General features: G+C 45.3%; 1 protein-coding gene across 7 annotated transcripts in view; it reads right to left on the bottom strand.

Annotated features, from left to right (window-relative positions):
- Positions 1-22,735, bottom strand: part of ACACA (acetyl-CoA carboxylase alpha) — a 1,131,726-nt gene that overhangs the window by 503,430 nt on the left and 605,561 nt on the right. For all 7 annotated transcript variants that reach the window (XM_086954890.1, XM_086954892.1, XM_086954891.1 and 4 more), the window contains 2 exons: positions 7,170-7,325; positions 5,934-6,080 (listed from right to left, as the gene is read on the bottom strand). In XM_086954890.1, coding sequence (XP_086811016.1) covers positions 5,934-6,080; positions 7,170-7,325 — 303 coding nt within the window. The remainder of the gene's footprint in view (positions 1-5,933; positions 6,081-7,169; positions 7,326-22,735) is intronic.

Here is a 22,735-nt window from a genome sequence, read left to right as displayed (position 1 = left end):
ACATGTATGTGGTAGCCAAAGCTTGTCAATACTAGTAGGACAAACAGCATGATGCATGTGGAAGATCACCCGTGCAAGGTTTCACAAATACCCTTCATGAAGCAGTGAGTGCACTGGTATAGGAATCACTGCTTCACCACAACGGCTTGGACACGATTATCCAAAGTTTCCAGTCCAATACCAAGGGCCAGATTAGGAGTTTGACGGAATGACTCTTACTGGCTGATACATCCGACGGAATTCCACTTATTCCGAGTTAGACCTTCGCAGAATGGTGAATAACCGCATAGACAGTGAATTGCAGTACACAATTCCATACGGTAGTTCATGTTTCGAGGGGTGTTATGTTTTACACACCTCGAGCGGATGGTGAATGGGAGCGGTGGCTTTCCAGAAGGGAAGGAGAGGAGGGGGGAGGGGGGAGAGAGAAAGGAAATAGTAGTTTTGAAAGAGGGGAGCACTGCATGCTTCCCCCTCGCCAAAGAAAAAGACTGCCAGGGACAGGAGGACAAGGCTGGCAGCTCCTGCAGCAAGCGTGTCATGCAGTTTTACCAGCTTGAATTTCTGGCTGGTAAAAACAGGTCTGGGTTTGGCACCTGTGAAGACTGGGCCAGTCATGATCAGGTGCAGGGGCACTGCACGCTGTCACTCCGCTCTGCCCACCTCGCACTTAGTGTGCCATTCATCTACAATTGTTCTTTCAAGCAATCCACTACATTTGTGCCCTGCCTTTTTGATTTTGCTTTGTTCAATCTTTGTAATTGTTGTTCTTTTTCTTGTGGGTAGTTTGTCTTTTCCTTTGTTGTAGGCTGTGGCTTCCGTTTAGGTGCTGTGTCAGTGGTTGGTAGGGTTACCATCTGTAACGCTGCTCATTTCTGAACTATTGCAGGTAGTTCTCATTTATAATTAGACCATTGATAAAGCCTGCAATAAAAAGGCTTGCCCTAGCTTGAGTGGGAACGTCTAAACTCGGCCCCCTTGCATGCCGTGGCTCGAGACGAAAGGTGCACCTGAAGAATGATAGTGAATGCGGTTGAAACGTGTCTAGAGCTGCTTATATGTCTACTCTAGTGAAAATACAAGCACACGCATGAGGAAATCGATACCTGGACGTATCGACTGTGGATTAGACACATTAGCTCAAGCATTGCCACCACATTTTTGTCCTAGTCAAATCTATAGATTTATGCCTCTACATTATAATTCACAGGGTGATGTTAAATGTTTCTTTGCCTGACCAGGCCCTTCTTCAAGACATTCAGACAGACAGCTAAGTAATGTATCCCAGAGACCACTTGTTTTAATAGAAACCAGTGGTGTGTCAGAATTGCATCAGTCATGCATGTGCCAGCCACTTGTAGTCAAGTATAATAAACATGGCTCATGAAAAGAAATATATGTCTGCCTGAAAAAAAAGAAAAATGTAAGGTGGGCAGATGTTACGGCATATTATCACACTTATCACAAGTCCTTAGGTGAAGTCCGAATATGCCCTTGTTTACTTTCCAGTTTCTTCCAGTTGAAGAGGTTTGGGAGAGGTTGAACAGAGATATCAACCCCCTCCCAAATGATGCTGTTACACCGCACGGGATGGACGTGTCCCGCGTAACACACCCTACTCAACTTGTTCAAATTTAACAAATCAGCGGCCCCACAAGAAATGCTGCCTGTACAGTGTCTGTTCCAAACAAGCACCAGCCCTCCAGCATCGCCTTCATGGCGGTCCAATTCACGGAGAAGCAAGGACATACCAAAGAGGCCTCAAGAAGAACCTGTTTGCTTATAAAAGACTCATCTTAACATTCCCTTCAAGTGTCTTTCCACAGAAATCAGAGGCGGATACTGAGGCTCCCCCAAGCAGAGTCTCTGAAAGAGGGACTCAGTTTGGTGCTCTCTATGGATGCATTAGGACATTGATTGTAACAGCGGATATTCACTGCAAGGAAGGTAGGTGTGCTCATTTCACCAACTACTGCAGCACAGCAGACTCAATCTACTTCCAGACCAGGAAGGTCTAAAACTCAGTGTGTACCCTGTACTGTTTCTACGGCTCAAGCACACCTTAGGGCTGATGCCAAGGCACACACAGGCGCTGCATCTTGTGAGCTAGAGGTTCATGCACTAGAACAACACTGACCTGTGACAAGTGCACGTTTTCTTTGTAAAGCGCTTTGAAACAGCTAAAAACGGGCAAGAGAGCATCATATAAATAACTAGTACCCAGACTGGTATTTGATCTTACACTGTGTAGTCATCACTGTGTCTGTCTGTCCCAAGCCATATTATTTGTTACTGATTTCGACCCCACCATTCTACCAGAATGCAGTTTTGTGCATTGTGCCAGAACCTCTCTAAACAACTTCCTTATAGCACCCCTGCGCCTCTTCTCACTAGTCATATTTCAGAGCCCTCTATTCTTGAGCATCGAGGCCACGGTTATAGTCAAAGGGATGCAGAATGGGATACGTGACAAAAAGACGCGATTAAATGAGAAGATAAGAAATGCAAAAGAGTTAGGACAGGAAAGAGACATAAGGAGTAAAACAGGAGGAGCTTCAAAAGGTGGTAAGTGGGGAAGCAACACAAGGAGTATAGGAAGATGAGATGCCTGGCAGGGGGACAGTGTGGCATTGTTCTTGATTGTGCCCAGCAGGTGCCTGGCAGGGGGTCTGTGTTGCGTAGCTCTCTGTTGTACCCACCCTGGGATTCCCAGTGACGTGTCCCTGGCAGCATTTCGTTCCATGTGTTTGTGCTGCGTCACAGCTGAGGCGGTGCTGCGGGTACCAGTGGTACCAGTGCAGCAGGGCTGCACAATAAACATCCACATCCAGCTACCTCTTGTACATAATTTCTCTGCATTTTGGCTAAGTTTGCACAATAGAAACACCACATATATACACACCTATATACAAGACACATGGTAAGAGGAGAAGGGGCACAGAAAAGGTAAGAAGGGAAGACATGGGTAAGAAGGGAAGAAACATAAAGGGTAAGAAAGGAAGGGACAGTCTCGATCAGAGTAATACATGCAGAAGAGGGAAAGAATATCAGATGAGAAGAGTTAAAGACTTAAGGGTAGGCGATACAGTTGGTGATAAAAGATACGAAAGGGGATGAGAAGGCAAGGAATGCTAATGAGCTAGGAGGGGGAAAAACAAATGGAGTAAAAGAGAAAAAGCTGCAGAATTAAATAAGAGGAGAAGCAATACAAGGGGTAAGAAGGGATGAGTTACATTAAGGCAGTGCTTAATTTGAGTTAATGTTTGCCAGTACCCGCCACCAGCACTTAATTCTCAACACCAGTATTTATGACAGTTCACCACATGGTGGCACTGTTTGACTATTTTTGAAGTGAACACATCAGCAGAGTGTTTAACAAATATACACACAAAATTGATAATACCAACAGGTGACGGTCGTTCTTAGAGCTTTGGGCCTTTGGCCTGAAGTAGTCTAAATTGTTGCATTGGGAGAAGTGTGAAGATTTGTAGTTGTGTTGGCACTGCAATTTGGCAGCGCTGGCTGCGGCACCAAGTGGAGCAAGCTGCAGTGGCCTCTTGAGAAATACCTTGGGTACTCGGCCACTCACGTTTTACAAATTAAGCACTGCATTGGGGTAATGGAAAAGACGAATGAAGACTCAGAAGCAAAGAGGCATGGAGTGGATAAAAACTAAAGGCAAACAGGGATATGGCTGGTGTAAGTAAAAAGGTAAATGAGGGTCAAGAAGCAAAGAGGCACAGAAAAGGTTCAAAACAAAAGGGATATTGTGGTATAAACACAGGAAGAGTAAGCAGGGGAGCAACAGAGAAGAGTTAGGGTAACGAGAAGATTTATAAAAATAGTAAGAAGTGAAGAATGACAGAAGGGTACATAGAACTAGCGAAAGAGTAAGATGAAAAGTGATAGAAAGAGCAGGAATGGAAGCGACATCAATACATCCATTTCTTCAACAATACATCCCTCGCTTCACTGTTGAATCCACCTTAAAAATATTGCAGTGATCCCTTCTTTCAACAGTCTCAATGAAACCCCCTCCAGGTCTGATTTCTTGTGGTTGTTGTGGCAGTCTTCCACCACAGACCATGTATAATAAGACTATTTGTATTCATATGGGCAGAGCAAACAGAACATGTTCATGCCCAGTCAGCTCTCCGTGTGTAATTTCAGCGAGCACAGGGCTCAGTCCCCCTGGGACTTCCCCCATTCCCAAGGTCTTCAACCGCTCAAATATGGAATGAGAGCGGGCAGAGAGAGAGAACGAGATGGCGGGATTGCGTATGTCTGCTGTGGAGAGAGCTTAAGATTGGGGCAGACAAGAGAAAAAGGAGGTATTTACGGTAGAGGCAGAAAAAAAAGAGATATATTTTTCTGTAGCAGAAAGAGAAGAACATTGTGATTTTGCCCTTAACGAAAGAAAGAGACACTGTATATTCATTAAAAATATGAAGAAAATGACAGAAAAAAAAAAGTAGAATAGAAAAAAAGGGATATTTTAAAAAGAAAAATAAAGTGAGAAAAAAATCTCCGCCAACTTCATAATTTAGTGTGCCGGTTGATAAAACTCTCTTTAATGGTAGATAAGGAAAAAAATATATGATTACGTCGTGTTTTCAAATTTGTCTTAACTTCCATGTCACGATTCACATTCACATTTAAGTTTTATTTTGGTGCACAAAACGAGTTGATACATGTTACATACAGCACAGATCCAAAGTCAACGAATCAGCATATGAAGACATTAAAGCTTGAGACAGAACATACTACTGCCAAAAGGTTTGCCATTAAAACCACATTTGTTCACAGTCATAAAGTTTAATTTAGGATGGGTACTTGGGAGTTGTCAAATGAAGAGAAGGAGGTGGGCATCCTGAAAACATTGTGGGTGTTAAGTAAACATTTTCAATGTATTTTTACACTCAAACGTTACCCTTAACTTTAGTGCTAAAAATTCTGGAGTAAGTGTGGAAATTTGGTGTGAAAAAATACACAATCATTCTCAAATTTTTAGAGAGTATACGAAAAAAATGTTTTCTATGTGGAGAGTAAAAGGTACAGGTGTCTATTCTTAGTTGCACAATTCTTGCTTCTGAAGATACTCTCTAACGTGTACATTCATCCAGTGAAAGTATAAGAAAGTAGAAGCACACATGGCCATCTACAGGTTATATAGCTTTTTATAGAAATAAACAAGATCGTAGGCGAACACCTACCTGCAAACGTAGGTTTTCAAATATAGTTTGTGTACATTTAGCATTATATGTATTCATTGCCTCTACCAAGTCTACCTTCCTGAAGTGCACCCAGCATCCTTACTTGTCCCTCTCTGATCAACAGAGGACAGGATGCACTCTCTCTTACATATGGAGCCAATAGGAATGGACTGCAGGTCTGCCAACCAAGTGAGGTGGTTGAGTAGAAAACATTAAATTCTGCAAGTATCTAGTTTTGCTCTTTAGGCTTGTGGCTGCCGCTGTGGAGATTAATGCCACCCAAGGGCAGAAAACCAAAAGTTAAAGGACATTCTCCAACACCAAAAAAGGGACCTATTTCTGTAATGCTCCCTATGCAGGTTTTGTACTCTGTGCAAAACTTTGCACCCATCCTTGCAGGTTTAAGATTTTAACTAACAAGATAAATATTTTTCCAAGTTTTTATTCAGATTATAGATTGCGATGAAAAAGTAATTTTCTTATGAATTTCAGAGAAATTGAAATGGGATAATCTGCATCAATCTTGAACAGTGTGACAGTCTAAGGGAGGGTTGGATTGAGTGTGAAACAGGAGTGCAATTCAGAAATGGAGCGGACCAAACAAGCCATAGAAGAAAGCCATGGCCAGTAGGTGAAAGGAATCATGACAAAAAAAAGAGTGCGGCGCAGATATAAATAATGGACCATGCACTTGAAAGAATGCAAGAATCACTGGCTCACCTCGTTCCCGCCTGGAAGCCGATTCATGTGGACCAGCTGCCCTTGGTCGTCCAGCACTAGCTCCGTGTAGGTGAGCACATCAGAAGGCAGTGGGATGTTTGGCAAAATAGTTGTAGCATCCATGAATTCCCAAAGTTTAATAAGGGCCTAGGAAGGAGAAACAAATCAGACACCTCTTAAAACATCAACGCAACTGTTCCATGGTATTCTTCCGCACGAATCAGGCAGGTGAGGTAAAGTCCTTCAAATGGATTATGACAAGATGTTTATTATTATTAACAAAGGTAAGATGCAGCCTGGCACTAAGTTCTTACTAGGCCTGCTAACAACTAAAGAGATCAGTCACTATGTAAAGAAGCATTTAAGAATGCAGTGCAACATTGAGAGAAAAAATTGACTACTTATTTTAATATTCTCCTCGCCGATCTGATTTTCTGAATATGACTGAATTTCTTAAATTTGTGTATTTGTCTTGAATAAAATGTGTGTACCTTTTCCCAGTGCACCCCCTATATTTACAAACTCTCCACTGTGCGGTGATACCATAAGATCAAAGTGTAAGATTACGGCTGATGCAAAGGCATGTCACCAACAGACAAAGATCTTGCCAATATACAATGTCACAAGGCAATTCCATCTCATTCTCTTCCTGGGCTTTGTTTTTCTATACATATTTAGAATCAAGTACACGTTAAAAAGGTTTCCAATAATGGAAACCACGACCACACTATCGGAAGGCATCAATTAGATTTCAATCCAGACCTGGAACATTGTCTTCTAGTTGAAATGTACACATCATGCAAACCTGCAATGATGACACAACAAGGTCTGCAACCACAGCAGCTGCTCCATCATAGAAGCATTTGGAAAACCCCAATTCCTCTCTGGAAATGCAAGTGAGCTGGTGTAGAACACTGTTTCAGTTGGATCTCACTTTTGCATATTTTAGTTGTGTTTTTATACGGATGTGCAATGAATGACAGGAGAGAGGAACTCTGGGATGCGGCTGCATACCAGCCCACTTAGCACTCTAAATTATGGGGACAGTCCGCACTAAAGGGATGAGATGTGGAAGAAATGTAGTGTAAAGACAGGACAAGTGTTCTGGAAGTGTGCCCAAAGTGAGCCAACGTCATTTAATGTAGAGGAGAGGTTTCATTTAGCTAATTATGTAAAACTCAAAAAGTATGACAACAGCTATCAGAGGGCAAAAATGTCATACATCGAATTGTTTACCTGCCGGAACATCTCAGGGATGTCATAGATGTAGGTTGTTCCCAGAGACTGAGCTTGGAACCTCTTGGATTGTAGTAGGTCTTTAGTAACATACGGTGTGTTGATCAGCATTCCGTGCAGTGGTCCTTGCTTGTCCCCGTACGCTTGGAACATGATCTGCAGACAGAAGGTGAAGAGGAGATATTGTGGCTGTGTAAAGACACTGAAAACCCTCATCTCCCTTTATATATTGATCTAGGCTTCATGGACCAAACACCCTCTTACACTACACTTCCTTGACATTAGACCAAACTTCCTCACTTGTTCACCACACTTCCATAACATCAAACTCCACCTCCTGTTACACCCGACCTCATCTGTGTTAGACCAGTCCTCCTACCATTGGTCTCCTCACTAAAAGCCTAACCCTCCTTGCCATTAGACCACACCCATCACTGTTAGAAGATGCCTCCGCGCCATCTCACCTTTAGAACACACTAGTTCCTGGAAGACCAATCCTACTCCACTTCGACTTTACTACCTCACTGTTGCACCCATCATCCTTTTTATCACACCCAGTCTCCCTTATGATTATATGTTGTCCCAGAGACAAAAACTCACCTTTAACTAAACAGTCCCTTTTATATGATACTTCCACACCCTCCCACTAAGCTATTCCTTTAAATGTGGGGAAAACATTCTTGTTCAATTAGAAGAATCCTCCTCATGTCATATCTCCCTACTCCTCATTTGAATGCAACTTCTCTTTATCTGAATGATTTCTCCCTTTGAACCCTTCTCTGTCCTCTCAGATGATATTTGGTTCCTGAGATAATTACTACCTTTGACAATACACCCTCCTCTTTACACCACATGGCATCCCTGAGTGGCCATCCCCTCCCTTCGAGCAAACGTTCTGTGTGAGACGATACATTACTTTTACCACACATCCCTCACTTTAGAACTCGTATGCACCTGAGACACCTCCCATTCAGCCACATCACCTCTCCATAATTTACGCTTGTTTCCAGCCCGGTCACCCTTCTTATCCACAAGGACTCCCATGCGTCCTAATCCCCTCCTGCCAAAGCACATTTTCTCCAATTTAGGCAGGACCTGTCCTCTAGGACACATCTTTAATTTAAACAGATCCTACTGTACTCATGCTGTGCTTTACCATGGACCATGTATCTCTTCAGAACGTTATTCGCCATGTAAAAGGAGTTAACATCAACTTCAGCGTAAACATGCTTCTCTTCCTTAGACCACAGGTTTCAGCACACTTAATCAACACCATCTCACCACTTGTTAGACCAAGCACACTAAGGGCCAGATATAGGTAATCCTATTTTACAGATTCTAAAATACCGAATTTTACTGATTCAGTATTTTAGAATCGGTAAATGCTATGTAGGAGAAAATTCGGTAAGTATTACCGAATCGGTATGATTCTGTATTTACCGAATCGGTATTTACCAATTCAGTAATTCCCATTTATTCTTATGGGCCTGGAGGCCCTTAGGAATGAATGGGATCGACCGAATCGGTAAATACCGATTCGGTAATGGGGGAACACATTCAAGGGTGGCAGAGTATCACATTGACACCCTGTTGCACCACTAAATCGTGCATGTGTGCACATGTGGCACACATACATGCCCTAAGGGCACGTATGTCTGCCACATGGCACTTTTGGAAATGCACAAAAATGCTTTTCCAAAGTTTTTCAATATTTACCACCAACTTTTAGTTAGTGGTAAATACCGCATCCTTAACTATGCAATTCACTCATTTGAGTGCTCCCTACATTGCAGATTCGGTAATTTTCTGATTCGGTATTTTAAGGAATCGGTAATTTACCGATTCCTTAAAATACCGATTCGGTAAATTACCGAATCTGTAAATTGGCCACCTACATCTCAAAAGCCTAATACTGGTCGGTAACGGCCGAAATTCGGTAATTTAGGCTGTTACCGACCGGTATTAGGCTACCTACATCTGGCCCTTAATCTGTTACACTTTACCTAATGCCTTCAGACACCCCCTCTAATACATCAAATTGTTTTCCTACATTTCGCTTTCACCCTTTGGCACAGATAAGACCACATTTCAACGTTAGACCACCCCTCAGTTATAGTTCACTTCTTGCATTTCACCTGTCGACTGCAAATCGTAGGTCTTTTCAGGCTTCATGTTTTAAAATGAGAACATTCTCTTGAAAGACCACTGGTGCCCCTGTAGGAATCCGGTCCTTTTATTAGAAACATCTTTGGCCACAATCACAAACGCTACCAGTTATTAAAAATGGATAATACAGTTACCATCAAAATGACCACTTTTTCTATGGCACTTCCTATGGGTAAAACCGTTTCTTAGCAGCACCATAAACCTGCATGCTTGTTGTTGGAAACGCTGTACAGTAATATACCATTAAATGAGCATTAAATGCACATATTTTCTAAGCAGCGCAACAACAATTCACTATGTACGACACTTCTCATAGAAAATTGCTAAAGCCGCACATGCATCTCCGAGGCATCACCTTACTACATTCGGATTCAAAGGCAAGTTATAGAAAACAGGTTTGTCAAAAACACATATCCCTCTCGAGTCTGCCTTCATTTTCAGAGGAAGAATGGGTCTGCCTGCGAGACACTGTGTGAGTTAATTAAAACAAACCTACCTATGGAGGGTGTTTGATGGAAAATGTGTTTAAGTCTGCCCCGGAGAGCCTAAAAAATACATCAAAAATTAAATAATCCTTTCATGTAAATGTTTTAGGCGTTTTTCCTATTTTTGTCTCCTGGGGGCGTTCGATTGTGACCGCCACCATGGAAAGCGGTGGTAAAAAGAAAAAGGTCACCTTGAGAGAATGGGAAACCGAGATTTGACGCTCTGTCTTCGGAGATTAGTTGGGCCGAGTGTTCGCGTTTAGCGGCGGTGTGGAATTAACAAGCATTTGCAATGCAATCGGTCTCGCCTTTGGGACATTATATGTATTTAGCTATGCAGCACATTTGCCTGTGTGCTGAAACATCTACTGTTCTTTAACATGGAGAGAAAGTAAACACCAAACTGCGTGACACGTATGAGAACATATGGAGAGAAGTAGTGCCTTTCAGTAGGAAATGGTATAGTCCAAAGATCTGTTTTTAACATATCAGGGCTTTGGGTGGTCAGATCACTGAAAATACAAGTTTCGAAAAAAAATTATTATTGTCTATAGGTGCTCGTGGAAGACAATTTCTATGGACTGTAATCTAGAGAATGCTAAAGTGATTCTAGTATTTTACGGACCTCTGCTGATCTTTTTCTATCAAGAAAGGCCTATCTTTGAACTCCAATAAAAAATGACACAAAAAAGAAAGTTAAATAGAGGCAGTTGCATGAAAAATTAAATAAAAGAAAGTCCCTCAGCAGAAAGCAATTCTGACTTCTGCTGGTCGTTTTCTATCAAGACAGTTAAATAGAGGCAGTTGAACAGAAAAAAAGTCCCTAAGCGGAAGCAGACAAGTCATAGGACTGATCTCGGGAGCCCACAAAGTACATACACATTTAAGTATATATAAGTTCATACTAAAGTATATTCAAGAGGTCTCGAATGCTCGACCTTAAAAGGGATCGCTAGCCATCGTGGGACCGCAGCCGGGCATGAGGAACACTTCAGGTGGAAGCAGGCTTGTGGGGTTACAGCGAAACCAACTGTGAGAAGCCCGCGTGGTAAAGTCAAGGAAAGCACTGGCTCCAAATGGGGCAGACGTGGGTTTCAATGGGCAGGATTTTGCATCGGGAGAAACAGGCCCAAGATCAAGTTTCAGTTTCAAGGCATTATATGAGCGCAGTTAAGGCACGCTGAAGCTGCAGCTGCAGGAAAGCTGCTCGTTATAGAGCTCTTCCAGCAAGCCCCAGGCTGGAGGCAGAAACACAACAATATCGAAGAATCCTAAGAACTCACCACTTACACTTGGTCCTTTGATTCATAAACCAGTCCCATCCTTGTCAGGACCCCTTCCATCCATCACCTTACTAGCCACGCTTTCCTACATGATGCCTAAAGGAGGCTGCTGAACTTTCCATATGTTTCAGTCAGTCTTTTCCTCAAGTCTGTCATTACCTTTGCAAACAGGCAATTATTGCGGACTTCTGACAAGCGCATGCGCACAAGGAGTATAAAGCTCCGTTTAAAAACAAGCCATCATTATTCAATTATTATAGAGGAATGTCTTGGAGGGCATTACTTTTATCCTATGAATACTAGGTAATGTTGAAAAAGGGTTGGTTTAATCATAATTTTAAGGCCCTAAAAGTAATGGCTTGTCTTTCTCCTTTGGATAAACGCGTGAAAACTGCAACGTTTTTTAACCTTCTGAAGGCTCAACTCTAAACGAATACTGGCAACTGGAAGAAAGATCAACTCGAGAAAGTTTTTACTTATACTAAATTATGCACCAAGCTTACTGTAGTATTAATGCTGTCTGTGGCAAAAATAATATTGGAACAAATGTCAGTCAACTTAACATAACTAGAGGAATGGGGCAGAGGTTCTTATATTTTTGACTTCTGAGAGCCCTTCTGAATCACTACTGGAAGCCGGGGATCCCCGCCGAAGTAATCACTATGATTTAAACCTCAAAACAATACAGAAACAAGTACAACCTAAATTATAAAAAAACGGAGAAAAAATAAATTTAAATCACAAAAAAATTCAAAAAGAACAAGGTACGTGTTGACGCTGTGTAGCGTGTACGCCCCACCGCCGCTGCAGTGGTCCTTGGTGGAACGGCTCATGACATTATGGGGAGGTATGCCGGACACATTCTCTATTTGTGGAGGCGACTGGAATGATGTAATGGAGCTAGATCGAGATAGGTGGAGGAGCAGTGATGCTGTTGGGTGGGGGGAAACCCTACTAAACTACACTCCCTAGTAACGGGGTTAGACTGGACGGATGTATGGAGACACCTGCATGGCCCTCGCCGGGAATATACCTTCCTTTCCACTTCACATGACTCCTTCTCGAAGTTAGATTGCATATTTGTTCCCAGGGTACTTACTCACAGGGTGCTGTCAGCGAACATTATGCCCAGAGCTTTGTCGGACCATTCACTTGGTGCTCTCACATTTCAGATTGGTCCAAGGATGGCAGCCGCTCAGATGGCGTATGTCGGGCTGGCAACTACAGAAAGAGGAATATCGGGAACACTTAACCAGAGAGATAGATAATTACCTGACGACTAATGTGGGATCGGTTGAGTCTAAAGCGGTGCTTTGGGAGGCACTGAAACCCACCCTGCAAGGTTTTGGTATTTCCTAGTGTGTGGCTGCGCCGAGGAAGCGGCGGGAGGGCCTGGTGCGCCGGGAGGCGGACACAGAGGCGCTGGAACGCAGGGGTCGGGAAGCTGAGGGGGCCCGGCTCGGAGGCAGCCAGTGTTGGCTCAGCAACAATATGCAGCGGTACTGCTGGATGAGGCTTGCCAAGCCTGGCTCGCAACACGTAGCAGGGTCTATCAGTGGGGAGATAAATCAAGCAAGATGCTGCACCGTCTGTGTCAGGGTACCCTGTACGCCCAGCCCCTACCGCGGGTTCTTGACCCGACAGGGACGCCGATTCTCGAACCCCCAGCTATTGCGGAGAGCTTTGCGGCATATTATGAGGCCCTGTATGCGCCAAAGGAGTGTCTTGCGGCAGAGGTTATAGAGAAGTTTATTGATGATCTTCCCCCCAAGGCCGTCTCGGTTGAGGTACGGGAGTAATTGGATAGGCCTCTGTCAGACAAAGAGCTAGGTGCTGCCCTCAGGGAGTTGAATCCCGGGAAGGCACCGAGTCCCAATGGCCTCCCCAGTGAGTTTTTTTCAGCGCTTTTTTGTGCAACTAGCCCCTTATTATCGGCCGGTGGTGGAGGAGGTGAGCGGGTGCGGTTTGCTTCCCCCCCGACTGGAGGCATGCAGAGGTGGTAGTTTTTCTCAAACTGGGCGGACCCCTGGAGGAGCATGCATTGTATCGCCCCATTTCCCTTCTTAATGTTGAAGCAAAAGTGTTAGCCAAAGCTTTGGCCAACCGGCTCAAACCACACATCACAGCATTGGTGCATCCGGACCAGGCCGGGTTTATGCCTCAGAGGGCGACGCACCATAACCTTAGATGTGCGCATGTTGCGGTGTCGGCCAGTGGGCGGCTCGGGGAGCCAGCAGCGTTACTGCTGGCTGACATGGATAGAGGTTTTGATTCCTTGAGTTGGGTGTACCTGTTTGCTCTGCTGCGGAGGCTCAATCTTGGTCCGCGCTTCCTGGCTTACTTGCAGCTGCTTTATATGGGTCTCTCGGCATCGGTGCGGGTAGGGGGGGGGGGGGCGATATCTCACTCCTTCTCGATTCGACGGGGCACGCGCCAGGGCTGTCCCCTCTCCCCTTATTTATTTGCGATTGCCATGGAGCCGTTGGCGGCCTGGGTGCGGATAGATGCTCAGCTTTGGGGTTTCCGATGGGCGCCGGGTCTAACGGATAAAATAGCACTATACGCGAACGATGTCCTGTTTTTCCTTACTGACTTAGACAGGTCGGGGCCGCGGCTGATGCGCATCCTTCAGATATTTGGCGAGACCTCGGGGCTATATATGAACAAGTGCAAGTCCACATTGTGGGTTTTAGTTGGTGGATCGAGGGTGGGTGACTGGGCCTCGGCGCTTCAATTGGCATTGGATGGTATGAAGTACTTGGGGGGTCTTTTTGTCTGATGTCCCGGCGGTATCCAAGGACCGTAACCTGGCCCCAGTGTGGGATCGCACCCGGGAGGACCTTGAGGTGTGGTCTTGCATGCCCCTGACGCTATATGGCAGGTCGGCCATCTTCAAGATGGTTGCGTTTTCCCGTCTCCTGTATCAATTCCAAAATCATCTTTACCAGATCCCACCACGTTGGTTTCAGCAGGTTAATTTGGTGCTGGGAGGGTCCTTGTGGGAGGGAGGCGCAGTCCGAGTGGCCCTACGTACTTGTTTACTGTCCACGTTCACTGGTGATCTTGTTACCTCGGATGTCCTCTCTTACTACCAGGCAGCACATCTACTGGTCCTCAACGACTGGTGGTATGGAGATAGGGGGGACCCAGCCTACGCGGTGGAGCGGCACCTAATGGGCAACAAACCCCTACACACACCGCATCGGAGACTCCTGCCCTCGGTCACGCAGGTGTTGTTTCATGTATGGCGGCGGGCCCAGAGCAGGATGGGGTGGTGGAATGTCCTGACCTGGGAGACTCCTCTCTGGGACAACAGGCATTTGCATCAATTGGCACCCTTGCAGGGCTTTCAGGGATGGGACTCCATTGGAATCTCGGTCCTCGGGGAGGTGATGGCTGATCTGACGCTTAAATCATTCCAAGAGCTACGGGACCAATATGGGTTGCCACGTTCCCAGTTCTTTAGATATCTGCAGTTCCGACACGCGCTGGCGCCTAGTCTGGAGGGCCTGGAATCGCTCCCCGACTTTAGTCCCATTGAAGCAAAGGTCTTTATGGGGGAATTGCCTGACCGGAAGATCTCCCGCATATATCAAACGTTGGTCATTCATTGTTCTATGAAACTGCAGCGACTCAAGACAGCATGGGAGAAGAATGTGTGCGAAATGGAAGAAGAAGACTGGGGGGAGGCACTAGCAAGCCCGCAGGGGGCAGCAATAGCCACGCGCCTGCGACTGATACAATTCAAATATTACACCACGCTTGGCCCTGCTACATGTCATGGAGGGAGTTGGGGACAATGGATACAAGCAACATCTCTTGTTGTTGGGTCTCACGCTGGCAAAGAGGGATATTGCCAGGGCGTGGAAGGCGCCCCGGGCTCCGTCATTGGCCGCATGGAGAAATGGGTTGGACTTTTGCATGGGGCTTGAACAGCCGGTCTTCATTGCCAGGGGGTGCCCCTGTAAGCATTATAAGATTTGGAAAAGGTGGGCAGACTATCGGGAACTGGACCTGGATCCGCCACCGGAGGGGAATGTTCGCTTACCGGACTGATGGGCGTGTGAAGGAAGGGCTCTGAGAGGCTGTTGATGGGCTTGGTGTATGGTCACAGGGACGTTATCTCTGTTCTAGGGTGGCATGAGCTCAATCAGGGTGGGGGAAGGGATTGTTCTGTTACAGTTTTGCCATGTCTAAATGTCACCGTCATTTTTGGTGTATAATTAATGTGTGCAACAGTCTCCCGGTAACTGAGCTATGCAGCCTATATGTACCGTGACAAAATAACATTTGTTAAAAAAAAAAAAAGAAGAAGAACAAGGTACTTATATTCGGTAATGCTTTTTCAGGTGGGAACTAACCACAGAATCCTTATCTTTAGAATATCCCCCAAGTGCCAGACTGGATCTAGAAATGTTCACAGCAGTGCTCCTACCCTCTGCTAGGTGATGCTGTGTGGCTCTAAAATGCCTTCCTTCAGCCCTGGAAGTGACGAGTGAAGTGGCATATAAGTGCCACCCATGGACGCCAATGTCAGTTTCTTGCTCAACTCTTCTGCGCCTTCAGACGTGGAGGATACTCCAGTTGTTGCTACCAGTGTGCAGAGCTCTAATTTGGAGCCTTTTTAGATAGTAAAAAGAGACCACTCTACTAAACGGGGAAGTGGGAGGGCAGTGAGGAATCTGCGGTTAGAGAGAGTAGCCAGCAGAAACAGTGTTACAGAAGGTAAGGAACTTGTTCTTTTGATGGATATGTCTAATCACATATCCCTCACCTTTAGCATAGATAGCAAAGCAGTACCTCCCACAATGACGGGCCTGTGGAATGGGCTTAGGCAAGAAAGTCCTGCCAGGCCTAACAAACGAAATGCTCTTCCAGTCAGACATGGCTGTCAAGGCAGTAGTGCTTCTGAACATGTGCAGTGACACCCACATCCTGGCCTTACAGATATTAAGAGCATGCATTTGCCAATGTAGTAGTAGCAACCTTTGCCACTGTGGCGTGAACTCTCAGTTCCTCCGGAGGCTGCCTCTTCACTAAAGTGTAAAAGAACGTAATACAGAGGACAAACCTTGACAAAGCCATTTTCTGTACTGCCTTACCTTTCTTTCCCCCAAAGAACCCCACAAAAAGCTTAATGTCCCACAGATAGTCTTCATGTGATCAATGTAAAAGCTGAAAGCTCTTTTGGGGTTCAGCCGATGGAGCCTCTCCTTCTCTTTCGAGGGATGAGGTGGAGCAAAGAACATTGGGAGGTTGATGGATTGCATAACATTAGAAGGAGTTACGACTTTCGGCAGAAAGGCTACCCTGGTGTCCTCAACGCCAGTTTGTCTGGAAACAAGGTAATGAAGGGTGGTTGCATTGAGAGAGGATGGAGCTCACTCATGTAACAATCTGAAGTGATCACGATCAGGAAGGCAGTTTTGAAAGTCAGAAGACGCAACAATAAGCTATGCATAGGCTAGAAGGGGGTACACACAAGATCCCACTGTGGCATCACAAAGGGTTCAAGAGAATATTTGTGTTAAACCTTTAACACCTTCAGAAAAAAGGAGCCAGTCTGTTTTATATGTGCTGACCCTCTGCAGGGAAGAGAAAGAGCTCTAGGCTTTCTTATATAACACTCACCCACCAGGGTTGCCCCTTGGTGGCATGCTTCATCATAGGGTTCATCCCGTTCTGCTGAGGAACGGGACATGCTACAACCTGCGAGTTGCGTGGGAGCACTGAGTGGTCTGCTCTTTTTTGATAAACACATTTTTATTGATTTTACAAAGAAAGTACACCTGAATTGCATCACAAACCCATGCAAGTCTTGAATTACAGGAGGACTCAGTGCAGCCCATCGAGCAGGTACCATTGAAACATAAGTATTCAGCAAATGAACAAACCCTTTGATAATCACCCCACCTACCCCCAACCATTTCCCCCATACTCTGCGGTATTTCTTGGGGCACCCACGTGCCTCATACATAACTTTTTCCTGCATGGCACACCAGTCCACCCCAGCCCGCCATCGTCCAACACTCGGGGGCTCGGGGCATTTCCACGAGGCCGCGATATCTCTTAGCGACCACCAATGCTTTAGTTAGGAATACCTTCTTGTTCCTAGACCCGTCTAACCTGTCAGTAATGCCCAGAAGTGTGTGCTTCGGTTCATGAGGGACCTCCCACTCCAAGACTTCAGTAAGCTCTACCTCTATTTCTCTCCAGAATTGCGCTAGGTCGGGACAGGCCCACACCATATGAAGGAAGTCAGCCGACTCGTGGCCGCATCTAATACAGGCTGGTGACGGACTGAACCCCGCCCAATGTAGGCATGTCGGGGTGAGATATGCTGCGTGTAAGTAGAATAGCTGGATCAGGCGCAGCCTAGCGGATGCGGTGACAGTTCTAGGAGCCATAAGGGCGTCGCGCCAGTCCTCTTCCTCTAGGGGGCCGACCCAATCCTCCCACTGATCCTGCAGTCGATCTAAGGAGGTGGGAGTATTATTAATCAGTGTGCGATAGGTACGTGAAATGCCACCCTTCCCCAGGTCTCCAAACATTATTTGAGCTTCGGGTGGGCTGTGGTCAGGGAGCCGTGTGATGGAGCAAGTATTCGCATGTAACGCGACTTGCTTGTATGGAGAACCTCAAATAACATTAATGAGTTAATTCAACATGTTTGTCTTACTAATATTGCACTTTTACACTACACGGGGGTGTCCCAGAGAAGCTTGCCTATGTGTTTACTAAAAGGTAATAACGCTTGCTTCTAATATGGTCGCTGCTTTGCGGGAATCCAGTCTGTGCATGCGTCGGTCATACCCTTGTGATGTGACGCACTCGCAGTTCTGGAGGGAACCTGTTGCTCATGCGCAGTATTGCTAAAATGGCCGCTTTGTTTTCTCACATGCTCGGTGCTTGCACTGCTGCTTTTGCAAAGCTGTTTGTTCTGCCTAACTCCTAATGCTATAGTTATTATAAAGTAAGGGATGTAGTAAAGCCAATCATGGTATACAGTGTATTCATTTTTTCCTGTGTTTCTAAATTGTTTTCGCATACTTTTCATGTATCATCCTCGTGGGGGCCCGGGAGGCGCTGCTACTCCATCTTGAAGCTCGTATAGAACCAGTCATGTGATGGGGAAAAGAAATTCATGCAGCAGTGGAACCCAGCCAGCTGGCAGCCAAAGCTAACATGCTCCTGGGAACCTGAACTCCAACCTAGCTGAAGAAGCTGACTTGTACCTGCATTTGCTACAATTGTATAATTTTTACAGTATACCCCATTGTCTTCTAAAAACTCTCTTGCCATGGGAACTGGAATGTAAGGGGTGGGTTCGAAAATGAATATTAAGTCTGAGAAAGTCTAAATTTTAGGAGGTACCATGACCTAACCTCCTCCCTTGCCCAATCAGAAATTAGGGAACCTTTCACTTGCAACATTTGTGGGTGGTACATTGACCCGAAAACAGTATAATTAGCCTAGGTTTAGCTAGAAAAATTGTCCGACTTGTCCAAATAGCTGACCTGTCACTGACCCAACGAACTCTATAGGTGATTGATACAGAGAGCTGCGGAGCACTCTGTCCGTAATTTCCACAGACTCAGTCGGAGTTTGAGAAACCTTAAGTGCTGGCGAAGCACTTTGCTGGGAGATTCGAGAACCCAATCGGGGTTATTGGCAGATTCCTTGCAGAGAGGGGTTAGCGCAGGCGTTGCATCCGAAGCTGCAGGTGTTGGTCGTACCCTTTGGTGAGCCCAGTCCTGATCCCAATCCTGGGGTTATCCTGTCCTGACTGTCCATGAGCTGTACCCGCTCGCCTACTGGCAGCCCAAGTTCTTGAGGGTCCTTTCCGCCTTTTCCAACTGACCCGTGGCCAGGGTTAGTCTTCAATCTATCCTAGGTAAATATAAATGAGTGTGGGTGTTCGTCTATCTAAGTTTTCCTCCCTTATCCAGAATAAAGCATAATTTCCTATGTCCTTTACCCTGTTCTTTCTACAAATAAGATTTTCGTGCAAACTTGTGTATTCGCATATTCCATTCTCTCCCTACCCTTAGCTGAACTCAGCATCGTATGCATATACAGTGTGTTCCATTCTTACCATCCCTTTAGGGAAGAGTCCAGCTGGACAAATCAAACTGCATAAGTTTCGTTTCTTACAGACCGTTAGTAGTAACCGAAAGTCTGCTTTGATTAGTATGGTTCCCTTTCTTTACCCGCCTTTAGTGAAGTTGTGAAAGTCTGCTGAACTAAAATTAGCGTGTTCCTTATTTTTCCCCTTCCCTTTATTTTTCGATTTCTAAATGTTTCTTACTTTCAATCATAGTTATACTATCTTTTTAATCCTAGTAATTGACAGTTTGATCTATGTAAATTTGTGGCTCATGGCAATTGAGACTGAAGAGAACTAGATAAAGGTTTTGAAAACTTTTTGGTGTGTGGTTATTATAAAGTACAACCGTTATATCAAATGTTGCATGGTATTCTTATGCTATTTACCTACTCCCAAACTAGCTCCTGATCCATTGTGATCTTAGGTACCTGTTACAAGGATTGGTAAGTCGGGTACACGGAAATAGAAAGGAGGAAATTGAATTGCTGATAGCAGCGTGTAGGTTACCTGTTTAAAGGTATAACTGAAAATTAAATTTTATGGGCCCAAGTGTGCATTCTGTTTGGTCGGGTGACCTGTGCGCTCTATCACGTGTACCCGTTGTAAGGTGGGAGCGGAGGGAATATACCTTGCAGATACCTGTAGAATTGTGATTGGTGCAAAGAGAATCTCTTTTGGAGGTCTCCAAAGGAACGCATATGGTCCCCCACCCATATGTCTCCCAGCTGTGAAATGCCTATGAGGTCCCACGCCCTGAAGCCCTGCAACTTGTTCACTTCTTTGAGCCAGGTCCCGTTCCACAATGGAGTGCACTGAGTCAGCGTGTGTGTCCATTTGGTGTGCAGCCCGCCAGGCCAGCAACACTGAGTGCGTCACCTCAGGAAGGGAATAGGGGTCCCGTACAGCATGGACTGAATCTTAGCAAGGCCTAGCTATCCCAGCTCAAGCCTATAGGCTGGGTCCGACCAACCCCCGTTGAACCAGTTGTGTATGGAGAGGAGTCGCATAGCAAGATAATATAAATAGAGATGGGTCATTCCTAGGCCCCTGTCAAAGGAAGGGAACCTACCAGTGTCAGCGCCAGCAGGGATCTACCCTTCCCCCACAAGAACTTGGTGGCTATTTGTTGGAAAGTGAGTTATTGGTAGGGGCAAATGTAGGTCTGCCACTGGCAATAAGGCCACTAACACATGATAGGACTCAGCATAGGTCTTAGAAAATTATTCCTTTGCTCAACCATTGGTAACGTGGCAGCGAGCAGACAGACTTAACTTCAAAGACAGTATGTAAAGCATTTAAAAACACCATTTCAGTAAATAATTAAGACACAACACAAAATAAAAATCCAACACCAATTTATAAAAATAGTTAATATTTTTATCTTTTAAATGACACCAAAACGAAAATAATCCACTTTAGGGAACCAGAGCTATGAATTTTTAAAGATTAGTCACTTTCTAGTGCTTAGAAACCAACAGTGCCCCTTTAAGTCATTTCGTTTTCTCTGTCAGGGACACACCTTTATAAATTGTTCTGAATAATTTTCTCACCACTGTAGTGGGCCGCCTTCTACAGCATGAGGGGTCCAGTTAGAACACCTTCCTGGCGTTCTGCTTGCGGGTCCCAAAGTATCCAACACACAATCCAAGGTTCTGGAATCTCCAAGACGGGGCGGGGGACACACCGTCGGCGTCACCATGCGCTCTACAAATCTCCCTATTATTATTTATTATTAAGAGGGTCCTTGAAAGTGTGAAACTTCAATTCCGCAATCCACTTGAACAAAACCCGTACAAATCCACTGGTACTCCAGGCTTTGAATTCTTTGTGGGGGCTGTCCAGGTGAGCTCTGTTAACCTGTAGCTTGCAGGGAGTCCACTCTTAGTCCTTTGGCAGCAAGGTAATCCACAGGGCTGTAGTTTCAGATGGTGCAGTCTTCATAGGTCAGGCCTTAGAGTTCCTGGCACAGCAAAATCATTCCAGCCGGGCACCTCTTGCTTCATTCAGTTTCAGCAGCAGATCTGGAGGGCTCTGCCCCTCTCAGATACGTATTCAAAATTCTCTGGGTCAAGCACCAGGTCACTGATGACCAATGAGAGCAGGGCAACTCCTCATAGTTATGACCACATCCTGTAGAGTGTGGCATTAGTTTGTCCCACAGTGCATCATTCTTCCAAATCCATAATGGCTGATTTTCCAGCAAGGCTAAACACACCCCCTGGGATGCCTTACTTCCATGGACTCTCCCCCTACCATCTGCACATACCTTCCTTCGGCCTAGCCCTGACTCTGGGTCAAGACTGTCAGAGTGGACTGAAACCTAGGCCTCCCCTCTGCCTTTGAAGAGCATAGTTTACGACGCCACCTCCTGGCCTGGCATTCCTATAGACCAGCACACTGCCCTCCCAGCAGCCTGGCTAATCCACTTAACTCTGACCAATCAGGGCAGACCACTGAAAGGCTGAATTTGGACTTACAAACAAGAACGCCTGATAACTTCTTGTATGTACACTTTAGGAGAAATTCAACAATATAATATTGTTGGATTTACTACTACCATTCTGGGAAGTCTTGGAATGGTCTGGCTAGTCCTCTCCTATCAATAATTATTAATCAATCACGTCCTACCATGTTAACCTATGGGCCATGGGGTTTTCAATGGGGAAAATGACTTGGGCCACTTTCAAGAACCAGGGCTTATAAAACCATATTTAATAAGTATTTCCCTAATTTCTACAGGACCCCCACCTCCTGTGCAACTAGGGGAGACTCCAGGGGTTCTGAATCTGCAGAAATCAGGCAGATTATCCTTACCCAATTCTTCTAGCATCAAAGTCGAATTTGAGCAGCTCTTTAACACAATATGGGGAGTGACATGTAAAATTTCACTTTACCCAGGCATATAAAAACTCATTTTATAAGGGCGCTCCTTATAGATAACTGACCCCCCACCCCTGGGATACCTAGGGGTGACCCTGGGGGTCCCTAATATGCAAAAACATGGTAGGTTTTTCCTTTTTAAGGGCCCCTACCCCCAAAGTCGAGTTTGGGCACAATTTAAGGTTTAAAAGCTGTCCTGGGCACCAGGAATGCTTTTAAACTGACCTCAGGCTTCAGCACTGCACACATGCTAGTGCAGAAAATCTGCTGGCCTCTAAACTGCCATGCCCCAGGACACAGGAGACTTCTAGGTAGTTTAAATCCCCTGCCATATTACATACAAGGGGCTTATGGGGAAGGTCATGCCAATTACAGGGGTACCCCACCATACCATAGTGTACCCTAGTGTATGTTGGGTGTCTTAACTGTATTCTAATGTGTTTCTTGTAGCTTGGCACTGGGCCTGGTTAAACAGAGCCCAGGGTCAGTCAGAGTCAGTTACCACCAGTTCCAGTCAGCAAAAAGTTGGGGGGTGCCCAGGGCACAAGATGACTTTTCAATACTATGCAATCTAGTTCACGAAACCAAGTATTAGGAAAGCACGAGGGAGTATTCTGAAGGACATAAAGGAAGCGGGGGAGGATC

The sequence above is a fragment of the Lissotriton vulgaris genome, chromosome 2_1 (genome assembly GCF_964263255.1).
Source record: "Lissotriton vulgaris chromosome 2_1, aLisVul1.2, whole genome shotgun sequence".
Taxonomy (NCBI): Eukaryota; Metazoa; Chordata; class Amphibia; order Caudata; family Salamandridae; genus Lissotriton; species Lissotriton vulgaris.
Note: the sequence above shows the minus strand (reverse complement) of the source record. Positions and strands in the feature narration are given on the sequence as shown.